At 36.4% G+C, this 12,560-nt stretch overlaps 1 protein-coding gene across 6 annotated transcripts in view; it reads right to left on the bottom strand.

Annotated features, from left to right (window-relative positions):
* The window catches only part of rims2a (regulating synaptic membrane exocytosis 2a), a 229,782-nt gene that overhangs the window by 173,527 nt on the left and 43,695 nt on the right, over positions 1-12,560 (bottom strand). For 5 of the 6 annotated variants that reach the window (XM_051719122.1, XM_051719129.1, XM_051719130.1 and 2 more), the window contains one exon: positions 1,467-1,744. In XM_051719122.1, coding sequence (XP_051575082.1) covers positions 1,467-1,744 — 278 coding nt within the window. Of the gene's footprint in view, positions 1-1,466; positions 1,745-4,517; positions 4,571-12,560 lie in introns of those variants that run through there. The other variant, XM_051719124.1, reaches the window with a different exon arrangement.

The raw sequence follows: 12,560 nt of genomic DNA, 5'->3' as shown, positions 1-12,560 counted from the left end.
ACTGCTGCTTTTAATAATACGTTTCATTTTCAGTATAAATTAACCAGAATTAAATACAATACAATTCAATATGAATAGGTTTAACAGTGTAGTTGACGTAAATGCCAAGTACTGATCTTTTACTATGGTAATAAATAATATGGTATATATGTATGTATTTACAGTATATGTATGTGTGTGTGTATATATATATACTGTATATACCTGTATATATGTTAAAAATCATGACATTTATAATAATAAAAAATACTGAAGAAGTTAAATCTAAAGCAAATATGTGTAGATTTTTTTAAAATACATGCACATGTAACTTAACCTGTCCTCAGCAAGAGGTCACAATGTTAAACTGCAAAACAAAGTGTTTAAAAATGCAATAAATTAATAAATATAAAAATGAAAAGAAGGGATATGTAAAATATTAAACAATACATAAAGCAAACTTTAAATTATATTTTCTAAAAATATATATATATTTTTTTTAAAGTTGTGTCCTCACTTTGCATCAACTTCTTCAGAATTTTTTGTGTCATTGTCATTGTCAGCTATAACTCAGAGTACCCCTTTTCCAGTTCCTGCTCATGGTGGATGCAACAGTAGGACACATAGTCTGGTCAACTTTATATTTTTTTCATATTTTAAACAAACAATGTCTCTGCGGTCACTGCGCATCCCATTGTGATCATTTTTGTTATAATTGTGGGATACATTTTGGCTTTTTAGTTTAGGTTACAGAGACAGCTTCAACTGAGGAAATGAATAAACTGTGAATAAAAGTAAGTTTTCAGAAAAAAGTGGGGTTTTTTTAACTGTTCCCTTACATGAGACCTGTGTCTACAAATATATCCATTTCAAATTAATTTAGTATAAAAAAAATTATTTAAGACATTAAAAGATTTAAAACCTGTTTTGTCCCTTATCTCAAGAATCAGTGATATATGTTAATTCTATGGTGGGAAAAAACTCAATTTCCTAGAAAGCTCTAAAGTATTGCTAAATATTTTTATTATTCTCAAATCAATATATTTATTATTTAATTATATTGAAATTCCTCTGTTGCTATAAATTGCAATTAAGTAAATTCCTCTTCCTGTCATTCAGATTAAAATTCCAGTTCAGCATCCCGTGAGATGAGGCCAGCCCAATTAAATTTAAACTTAGTGCACATGGTGCAAGGCGTGACAATTCTAGATTGTTCCCATTATTATCAACAAAGCAGTCCACACTGGCACATCTACATAGGGATGTAGTCAATGCCTGCTTACTATGTTGTGGGCATAAATGCTTGTCAACAGCAAAAATACCACTTCAAATAAGAAAAACAGCTGCAAGGCATTTTTTTCTAAAAGCAAATACAGCCAAACGATTATTTTTGAATATGCTTACACAGACCTCCTGTGAATTTAATACATCACGGCCACATCGTTGCACCCTAAAACCACATTAAAGCATATTATCTGGCCACTAACCTGTTGCTCAGAGGGTCGTTGGGTTTTAGATCAGAGTCGTTGTTGAGAGACGCCTGTCGCGAGAGTCCTGGAGCTCGGCTGCGGTCCCCTGGCAGCCCCTGGTATAGAAGCGGGTCTTCCTGCAGTTTGGCCTTCTTCTCCTGCGGAGCTTCTTCGTGGCGGCGGTGAGGGTCACTCACACCTGAGGGCAGGGTGCCCCCCGGGCCGCTGTAGAACCAGGCTCCGGACTTGGTGAGGATTTCTTGTTGTTTTCGGCACAGGTTGCATACCCACATAACCTAATAGTGACAAAACAAGACATTAGAGGACACAAAGAGAGCCCTGCCGAAAAGACCAGCTAAGACCAGCTTGAATTCCATGCTGGCCCATCCTGGTTTTTGCTAACTGGTGGTCTAGCTAGTGGACCAGAAAAAAGCTGGTGAAGGTGGGCGACTTGTGAGCAGCTCTGCTGGTCTTTTCAGCAGGGACAGATGTGGTCATAACCAATATGAGATGAATAAAAACTTGATGTTGTGGGAGAAGCGATTCCTATTGTGAAATTGGTCATTTCAGAGTCAACTGTGAATGCAAACAGAGAGAGAGAACTGGGATCTTTGTCTAGGAGAAAGATCCTAATATGCAGGTCCCACAACAATCAGGTTCAGCGATAAAATGATGACATCACGACAGGTTGAAGCAACTGATAAAAGCTGAAGGAAATGATAAAAGCAAAAGGTTTACATAAAATGAAACCTAATTGCACCTGTGTAGGGATTATGTCTGTTATCTACATTATAAAATCATTATTCAACTTTTGATACTTTGACATTAAGCTGTACACAGTATGTGATGGCCTATCATACAATAAAGTGAAATGGTCACATGTTTTAAATAGATTTTGATAAGATCACAATGAGGTATTGCACTGTGGCATGGCTCTCTGCAGATGGATATGAGTGTTATTTTAATAAATGTTTGGTTGGTCAGTCAATGAGAGCCAAACGAAAAGATGTGTGTTGTGAAAAATTGATCAGGTGTGGAGTGAGCTGTCACTGGTATCAAATGGCAGGAGATCTTTGCTGGTGAATCTCACAAAGCCTGTCAAGAGCATGTCTACATCATACTTCACCCCAAAATCAAAAGAAATAAAAATTAGAAATAAGAAATACAAATATATATATAAATACAGTACAGATATTAACTAATTTGACAATATTTACTGATATGAAAATTGCATTACAATAAATGATTTCTTTCAATGCAAGATTTACAATTAGAAAACATATCACCTTTTCCTTTTTTTTCTTTTCTTTTTTTTATTTAGCTAATAGCCTGATGTTCACATCACAGCCATGAACTACATAATTTCTTACTTGCTATTTCTAGGAAGAAATATGTGGATTTAGGGGGAGGAGAAATTCTTATACTAGAAAACATCTGATTGGACAATAAATTGGATACACCCATGAGTGCAAGATGAGTCATAAATATTTTTAGTCCGTTTTAACAGAAGACTCTGTACATTTTAGAAGCATATTATTTGCTAAAAGATAGTTAATAGAGGCCAGCCGATGGTGGATTTTGCCAATACCGATAACTAACATAGTGGGAACGGCCAATAACCGATTAATCGGCCGATAGTTTTTCAAATAGATTTATAGAATGTCAAAAGAATATCTTATTTTATCCTTACTATGATGAGTACAGACAAAGAGTCCTAAATGAATAAAATCCCAGATGCAGTTTATTGTTCAACCAAAATAAAACCAGAAAAAATAACCAGAAAAATAGATTGGTTGCATAACGCAGGACTTTTAAGTATAAACAAGTCCAAAACACACCAAGGACTCTTATTTTGTAAGATGAAATGATGAAAAAAACTATCGGCAACTATCGCCATAGATTTTTTGCCAATAACGATAGTTCCAAAATGCAACTATCGGCAGAGATTAATACGTAAAACCGATATATCTGTCTACCTCTAATAGTTAAGTCACATTTCAGGAACACACTAGCACATCGATGCCTCAGAACTCACAGACATGGACGAAAAGCCACAAAACTCAAAACTTTAAGGGTATGAATAACTTTGTGAAACCTATACATGCAAGGGCGTAGATTTGGCTTTAATATTGGGGGGTTGCAGCGTGAAGCATTTGCATGTTTCCATTGATCATGGTTTAAATAATGGGGGGGTTGTACTTGCTTGTTTTTATTATTGGGGGGGTTACCTCCCCCATCCCCCCCAGAATCTACACCCCTGTGTACATTGGTGTTTCTTCAACTTTGAGCACTTTCATGTCCCAAGGGTTGATATTTTTTAAAATGAACAGATTTCAAATTTCTCTCTCTTTCTCTCTCTCTTGCTATATGAAAGTCACATTTAAACTGAGTTGGGACTTTTACAAGGTCTTTTAGCCTTATCCCAAAGAAATACGCAAATATTTAAACTCAATCAAAATGTCCATGGAGATTCTTTTTTGCTTTCTCAAATAGCAAAACTGGCGAGGCTGTCCTGGGCCACTGAATATTTTATATAGTATGTTTGATAAGAAGTTCATGATGAGGGGAGCGTTATCATTCACCAGCTAAAACACTACCTGCAGGTGATACATGAATGTTTATTGAGGTTCTATATTTAGAGCCCAGCAGCTCATAATAGACCAGATGAATATTCATATGGCTTATTTTCTCTCCTCTTAAACAAAGTGCTAATTATGCAGCGACAGAATCAAAAATAGACAGTTCTTGAGGAAAAGAACGTATGTAGCTCTGTTCTCTACTGGTATGTCACATTATATAGCAATATATCTAATCTTAGTTAAAAATATTCTCTGAATTGCCAATTAAAATCCAGTTTGATTTCAAAACTCAAGCAGTTTAGACTTTATGAACAGATTGACACTATTTAGCATCTGAATGTCCTATACTTTAAAACACAATGACATCATCTTTATTTTGGATGACAAACAGTTTTCCAAATAACAAGGCTGCTTTTCCCATTGCCTGAATCTTAATAATACAATTAAAGCCTAATTGTTTTTAACAAAATATAATTGTTGCAATGCTTACCCATGTTGGCTGTGTATATTGTTTAGTCCAAATAGAAAAAACTATATTCAATAACTTGATTTAAACTTAAGCACCATGGACAGCTCCACGTGTACGTAATGCCAAAATCCTGTGTAACCGTGACCTTTCAGAGTTGCAGATTAAATCCTCCATGAAGACTGTGCATCAGTTAAAAAAAAAAAGCAGAGATCTTAATCCTGATATCGCATCAAGTTGTCAAAAACAATACGCAGGGTAATAATAGCACTTGCTTATGCAGGAAGATGAGATGGAGTGATCCGAGCAGCACGTAATCATGTTTTTGCCAACAGATCATCACTAACGCAGCTCTCATAACTGATGCATGTGAGCTTGCAGCTCCAGCAGGACTGAGTCTGACTCATTATACATGCACAACGCTCTCCAACTCTCTTCAAATGACTCTATTACTAACGCTGACGATGATAAAAACACTTACTCCATATTAAGTGTTTTTAAAGACATTGTGATGACAGGCATCTTTCCTCTTTCCTATTTTTAGCATTTACATAATACATGAAAATATCAAATTCTTAAATAGGCTATTAGTTCACCTTAAAATGACAATTCTGTCGCCATTTACTTACCCTCATGTTGTTCCAAACATGTATGACTTTCTTTCTTCCGTGGAACACAAAAAGAGATGTTAGGCAGAATGTTCAGGACTGGCAGCCTCAGTCACCATTACCTTCCATTGTATGTATAAAAAAAAAAAATGCAATGAAAATAAATGGTGACTGAGGCTAACAGAAGAAAGAATGTCTTACAGGTCTGGAACAACATGAGGGTGAGTCTATTATGAAAGAATTTTCATTTGGGTTAACTTTCCCTTTAAAGGTCTAAAAATTAGGGAACTGTTAGGATACGATATGGTAGCTTTGTGTGAGGAACTTTTAAGTCATTATTCACTGAAAGTCTTCCCCTCTGCAGCAGCTCTCAAAACTCATTCCCTATTCTGCATGTTTAAACTGGCGCACCATGTTCAAATACAACACATGTGAGAAACAGTGCCGCTTGCCATGCTATTTTAGAATCTGAACTCAGACAAAACTGAGAATTCAGAGCTTCAGAAAAGGGAAAGATTATCAGTGAATATAGACTTCGGTCTGTTCCTCACACAAAGCTACCAATATGGCTTCAGAACACTTGGAATATTGCGCAACAAGTTGTATGGACTAGTTTTATGGTGGCCTTTTTCTTTTTTGGAGCTTGACAATCAATATGAACTGTTGTTTTTATGGAAAAGAGCTGCGTTTCTTCAAAAACGTTCCTTTTATAGTCCACAGGAAAAAAACAACAACAACAACAGTATTAAATTTGAAACAAAATTAGGGTAAGTAAATAATGACGGAATTTTCATTTTTGCTCCTTTAACGCTATATAAAAAAAATAAACAAAAAATAAACAAAATTTAAAAACACTGAAGAAAATAAACAAATGTGGTACCAACAGCACACCCATGTTTAACTAAATCTACAGTAATTGTAATATAATGTTTTGCTAGTTTATTGGGAAGAGTAATTGTCAGTAATAAGTAATATTTCACGCAAAAGAGTCAGTGTCAGTGAAAAGCAACAGTTGTGAAATCTGCTCTTTTTCCATCAGCATTTTCTTCTTTTCCCCAAACGCTGACAGCTCTAGTGAAAGAGATCTTGTCCGAGACAGCATCAATATTTACAGCTCTCAGTGTCTCGCGCGGCAAGGGGAGCTGTCGGACATCACACACTGGAATATGATAGCACAGCTCTGGTGGGCTCTGGCGACAAACACGGGGTAATCATCTGTATGTTCACTTACACAGAATATCTACTCATAATGAAGAGTGGACATTATCTACTGTCAAGATTGCTAGTTGGCTGCATTGTGTATTAGGCGGAGGGATATTCTCATTCTAGAGATCATTTGATTGGACAAAAATCTGTGAATCTGTCAAGTCAACAATATGTTTGGAATGGTGTGGCATAGTGGGTTAAAGCACATTAGCTCAATTGGCTCAATCCCCACAGCCATCACCATTGTGTCCTTGAGCAAGGCACTTAACTCCAGGTTGCTCCAGGGGGATTGTCCCTGTAATAATTGCACTGTAAGTCGCTTTGGATAAAAGCGTCTGCCAAATGCATAAATGTAAATATGTTTGCTCCATTTTCCCAAACGAGAAAGTCTGTCAATTTTTAAATGTGTAGGGTACAACGGGGCTAAAGGCACAGCTTATGGAAAATGAACTTTTTTATGGTCACAAAATACAGTATATCAATATGTTTTGATTTAAATTTAGTTTTAAAATAAGGTGGCAATGTGGCACACACTTGGGCTAAAAAGCCACCAGGGGGATTATAGTCATATTGTGCAGATAAAGGGACAATATGTCTAGAGCATATTTGTCAACTAATGCAAATAATTTTGAGACAGCAAGATGCTTTTTTGAGTTTGAATTTAGAATTTAGATCCAATGGAATCTGTAACCAAAAACATTTGATTTTACGTGATGGGTTTTGTCAGTATGTGGTGGTCCAACACCACTGTCCTATCAGCCAGCAAAACACAATCAAAAGTTTTTTTTTACACTAGCAGAATGGAGCAAGCATGAAAAGCCAACAGTTGTTGTATAAAGCATGTTGGGGTTGATGTAGAAGACCAAAAATGACAACTTCTCTGTGAAGATATGAAAAGGCATTACTATTTAAAGGAATATTCCGGGTTCAACACAAGTTAAGCTCATTCCACAGCATTTGTGGAATAATGTTGATAACCACAAGGAAAACAAAAAACAAATCTGGGTTACAGTGACTCATATTTGGAGGGTTTAAAGGAAGAAATGTTCAAAATTATTTTTGTGGCAATCAAAAAATGCTGTTGATTGAGCTTAACTTGTATTGTACCCGGAATACTGGAACCCTGTCTCTGACGACTATGGGTCAGAGAGTTTAGAATCACAAGTCTTGGGTCTGTACAAACCCTTAATAGTGTAAACCACAGAGGGCAGAAACAGAATCTAGCCATCGAGAACTGTCCAGCAATTCAGTCCTCATCTCTGCAACTGGATAAAAGCTTGGTGTGGCCCTACAACTGCTGACATACAACACATCTTCCTGTATTGCAAAAGAAAAGGAAACAGAACTACATTCAAGAGAGCCCAGACCCCAAAAACAAGTGTCAAATGACAGGAAAGAAACACTAAATAAAATAAAACACATCAGCAATCCTGTAAATCAGATATAGTGTACGGAGATGGGCCAGTTGTAGAAAAATGAATGGGAGATGTGGCAACACTCAATATGAAGGCTGTAACAATGGAAGCCTACCAACAGAGCCATTGTTTTGTTTTTTTACAGCAATGAGATTAAATGGAGAGCAAGTGGAGACTTTTGTCCTGACTTGTTTCAGATTCTCACTTGTTTCTCCTCTAGAGTGTCAGAAGAGAAGTGAACAATGTCTCAGTCTGTGCCAAGATACCAAAGTCTGCAATTAAGTCAGATATTTCAATATCAACTCAAATTTAAATTCTTCCAAGACTCATTTATCTCAGCTATGCTATCCACATTTATTGTATAGCTCAACTCTTTGAATGTTTGTTTTTGTATTTCTTCTAATGAATCTCAGACAAATGTTTTTATTTTTTTATTTTTTTTTATTTTTTTTCACCCAATATGGAATGCCCAATTCCCAATGCGCTTTTAAGTCCTCGTGGTGGCGTAGTGATTCGCCTCAGTCCGGGTGGCGGAGGACGAATCCCAGCTGCCTCCACGTCTGAGACAACAACCCGCACATCTTATCACGTGGCTTGTTGAGCGCATTGCCACATAGACATAGAGCATGTGGAGGCTTCACGCCATCCACCACAGCATCCACGCTCAACTCACCACGTGCCCCACCGAGAACGAACCACATTATAGCGACCACGAGGAGGTTACCCCCATGTGAATCTACCCTCCCTAGCAACCGGGCCAATTTGCTTGCTTAGGGGACGTGGAAACCTGGCTGGAGTCACTCAGCACGCCCTGGGATTCGAACTAGCGAACTCCAGGGGTGGTAGCCAGCGTCTTTTAACACTGAGCTACCCAAGCCCCCAATCTCAGACAAACTTGATTCTTAGATGAGAACTCCAGAATCTCTCTGGAGTTAGGAAAGAGCAACATCTGAGTGAGTGAGTGCAATGAAGTAAAACTATAGCGTCTCAGGCCAGGCTGGCATGTAGGGTAGCTCTTTGTGCGGGGAGACAATAGAAGCGTTCTCGAGTTCCCCTAAGCACAGATGGTGATGCAGCAAGTTCACCTGGAGTGTTACCTGCTACTGAGTTATGGTGATCCCCTAAACATCACACAAACCACATGTCCAACTATTCTTGACAAAGCTCAGTAATATGGCAGTTATACAGTAAGGGAATCTCATGGAAACATATCCAGGTCACATTCCATGCCAAAATCAAAATAAATTATCCAGGAATTTCTCTTTTTTTTTTTTTTTTTTTTTAATCCCCTTTTTCTCCCAATTTGGAATGCCCAATTCCCACTACTTAGTTGGTCCTCGTGGTGGCGCGGTTACTCACCTCAGTCCGGGTGGCAGAGGACAAGTCTCAGTTGCCTCCGCTTCTGAGACAGTCAATCCGTGCATCTTATCATGTGGTTCATTGTGCATGACACCGCGGAGACTCCGCATGTGGAGGTGTCAGTGATCCACGCACAAATTACCACACACCCCATTGAGAGTGAGAACCACTAATCGTGACCACAAGTAGGTTACCCAATGTGACTCTACCCTCCCTAGCAACTGGGCCAATTTGGTTGCTTAGGAGACCTGGCTGGAGTCACTCAGCACACCCTGGATTCGAACCCACGACTCCAGGGGTGGTAGTCAGCATCAATACTCGCTGAGCTACCCAGGCCCCCCAGGATTTTCTCTTAGAAAATTTGAGAATTTAGGCCATTTAAGCAAAAGTCTCCATTTGATGTCCTTTAAATATCATTGCTGTCTAGGAGAAACAGTTGAGATATTTAAGAAGGGCAACATTGCCTGATCACACTGTATTACATCAGTATTTTTGCACACCTCTTGTTTCAACTTGATTCAGTGGTATGTTATGTTATGTGTCAATCAAAACCTCTACAATTAGCCCTATCACACCCATTTCTCAGTTATTTACTTAAAGGTGTTGCAAGTGAATTAAGCCATTTTGCTACTTTCTGCTGTTTTGCTACAATGTAAAAGAATGTAAAAATAGTAAATAAAAAAAAATAAATAAAAAAAAAACATTACAAAAAATGTTAAGTGGATGGCTGTAAGTAAAAATTATATAATATTCAAAGGAATAATCCAGGTTCAGTACAAATAAAGCTCAATTAACAGCAATCATGGAATAATGTTGAATACCATAAAAATTATTTCAACTTACCTCATGTTTATTAAAAAAAAGCACAAAATGTGGTTACAGTACGGCACATAAACACTGCTTCAATGTATAGCCATAAGACATAAACATTATACACGTTAACATGATTTTGGTGTGATAAAATTGCTTAGTAACGTCATCTGTGTAAAGGTATATCCAAAAACAGGAAAACAGGGTTTTGTTGTCATAAAAAAAAAAAAACGAAGTTGACACATATATGATTAGTAAGTGATTTTATCACACTAAAATCATGTATTATGCATAATGTAAATAACAGTATATACATAATGTATAAATATGCATATTGTATATACATAACTTGTGGCTATATTTGTGTGTATTTTGAGTTCATGGACTGGCATCATTTCCTTCTACTGTAAGTGCCTTACTGTTACCGCATTTATATACACTGGTGGCCAAAAGTTTGGAATAATGTACAGATTTTGCTCTTATGGAAAGAAATTGATACTTTTATTCACCAAAGTGACATTCAACTGATCACAATGTATAGTCAGGACATTAACAACGTGGAAAAAAAAAAAAAACACTTCAAAGAGTTCTCATCAAAAAATCCTGCACGTGCAGCAATGACAGCTTTGCAGATCCTTGGCATTCTAGCTGTCAGCTGGACATTTCACACCACGCTTCCTCTAGTACTTGCCATAGATGTGGCTGTCTTGTCCGGCACTTCTCACACACCTTACAGTCTAGCTGATCCCACAAAAGCTCAATGGGGTTAAGATCCATAACACTCTTTTCCAATTATCTGTTGTCCAATATCTGTGTTTCTTTGTCAAAAATGGCTTTTTCTTTGCAATTCTTCCCATAAGGCCTGCACCCCTGAGTCTTCTCTTTACTTTTGTACATGAAACTGGTGTTGAGCGGGTAGAATTCAATGAAGCTGTCAGCTGAGGACATGTGAGGCATCTATTTCTCAAACTAGAGACTCTGATGTACTTATCCTCTTGTTTAGTTGTACATCTGGCCTTCCACATCTCTTTCTTTCCTTGTTTGAGCCAGTTGTCCTTTGTCTTTGAAGACTGTAGTGTACACCTTTGTATGAAATCTTCCGTTTTTTGGCAATTTCAAGCATTGTATAGACTTCATTCCTTATATATATATATATATATATATATATATATATATATATATATATATATATATATATATATATATATATATATATATATAAACGGGACAAGTCTATATTATTTTTGTGGTAATCAACATTACTCTACAAATGCTGTTAATTGAGCTTAACTTGTATTGAACCTGGAACATTAATTTTAAAAAACAAATACTATAATTTAAAAAACTGTTAAACTTTAAAATGCAGTCAAATCTATCTTTTTTGTAAAAGTATGAACTATTTGAAACTATTTTAACATTACGATACAATTGTAAACATTTTATTTAGCAAGACAACACATATACGTTTCTGGTCAAATATTGTTAAAATTATATATATATATATATATATATATATATATATATATATATATATATATATATATATATATATATATATATATATATATATATATATATATATAAAATTATTATTATTATTATTTAAGCAGGAAAAATAGTCAGACACCAAAATGCTATCCCAGAATTTGTTTTTGTTGTTTTTTACAGGGTAAGCACACGCCTACTCTCTCCAAAACCCTGCCCACCAAAGACATCTCAGAAAACACAAACACACAAAATAACATGACATGCTGAAAGCATCCCTGATTGGCTAGTTTTCTGATTGGCTCCAACTGTTTTGCTGTTTACAAAGTCTAGTGCTGTCGAGGAGACAGGTATTTCTTGGAACACCTATTTCAGTGATATTTGTATGTGTGCTGTTAAAAAAAAATAATAATAATAAAAATACAGCACCTTTAATGGAGGTGTGTAATCATCTAAGGATGAGCAACAGCTAAATATCAAGACATAGACAAGAAAAAAAAGGATGCTAACCACGTTATCCTCCTGTTGCAATTCCACAGGGGAGGAAAAGCAAGAGAGAAAGACACAGTGGGGAAAAAAAGAAGAGGGAGAGAACAACTGTGAGTGACATTAAGACACACATAAAGAGATGTTCATTTACTACTGCAGCGAATCACATCAGCACTTATTACTCTCAGCAAAGTCATTTCAAAGCACCAAGACTGCTCTTGAGAGAGACATCAAGAGGTTAGATAAGAAGTTTCTGGCTTGATACTTCCATCGCCACCGGCGAAGAGACTGTTGTGATAAAATCAAAGGGAGTATCGCCCTCTTGTGGTCATTATGTTAACTGCATAACCCTCAGCAGACCGGAATAGGAAAATATCCAAACATAGATGTTAAAGTAAGGTCAAATGTGTGACAAATTACTGAGTAATTTCTTTATTAAGTAATTTATTTAAATCATTTCATGCAACAACAAAAAATTGCATGAATTAGCATAAAACTTGAGATCATGTGACATATTACTGTGAACAGGCATCCTGTTTACATACTATAATAAATATATCCAGTATATATCTTTACTATACATACTTCTTTTCATTAGTAAGCAGTATACACTCAAAACTGCACAGTGTGCAATAAGCAGTATGCTCATTCAGTATTCCATTCTGAACATAGCCATCATCACACAAATGGCTTGT

The sequence above is a fragment of the Myxocyprinus asiaticus genome, chromosome 15, assembly GCF_019703515.2.
Source record: "Myxocyprinus asiaticus isolate MX2 ecotype Aquarium Trade chromosome 15, UBuf_Myxa_2, whole genome shotgun sequence".
NCBI lineage: Eukaryota > Metazoa > Chordata > Actinopteri > Cypriniformes > Catostomidae > Myxocyprinus > Myxocyprinus asiaticus.
Note: the sequence above shows the minus strand (reverse complement) of the source record. Positions and strands in the feature narration are given on the sequence as shown.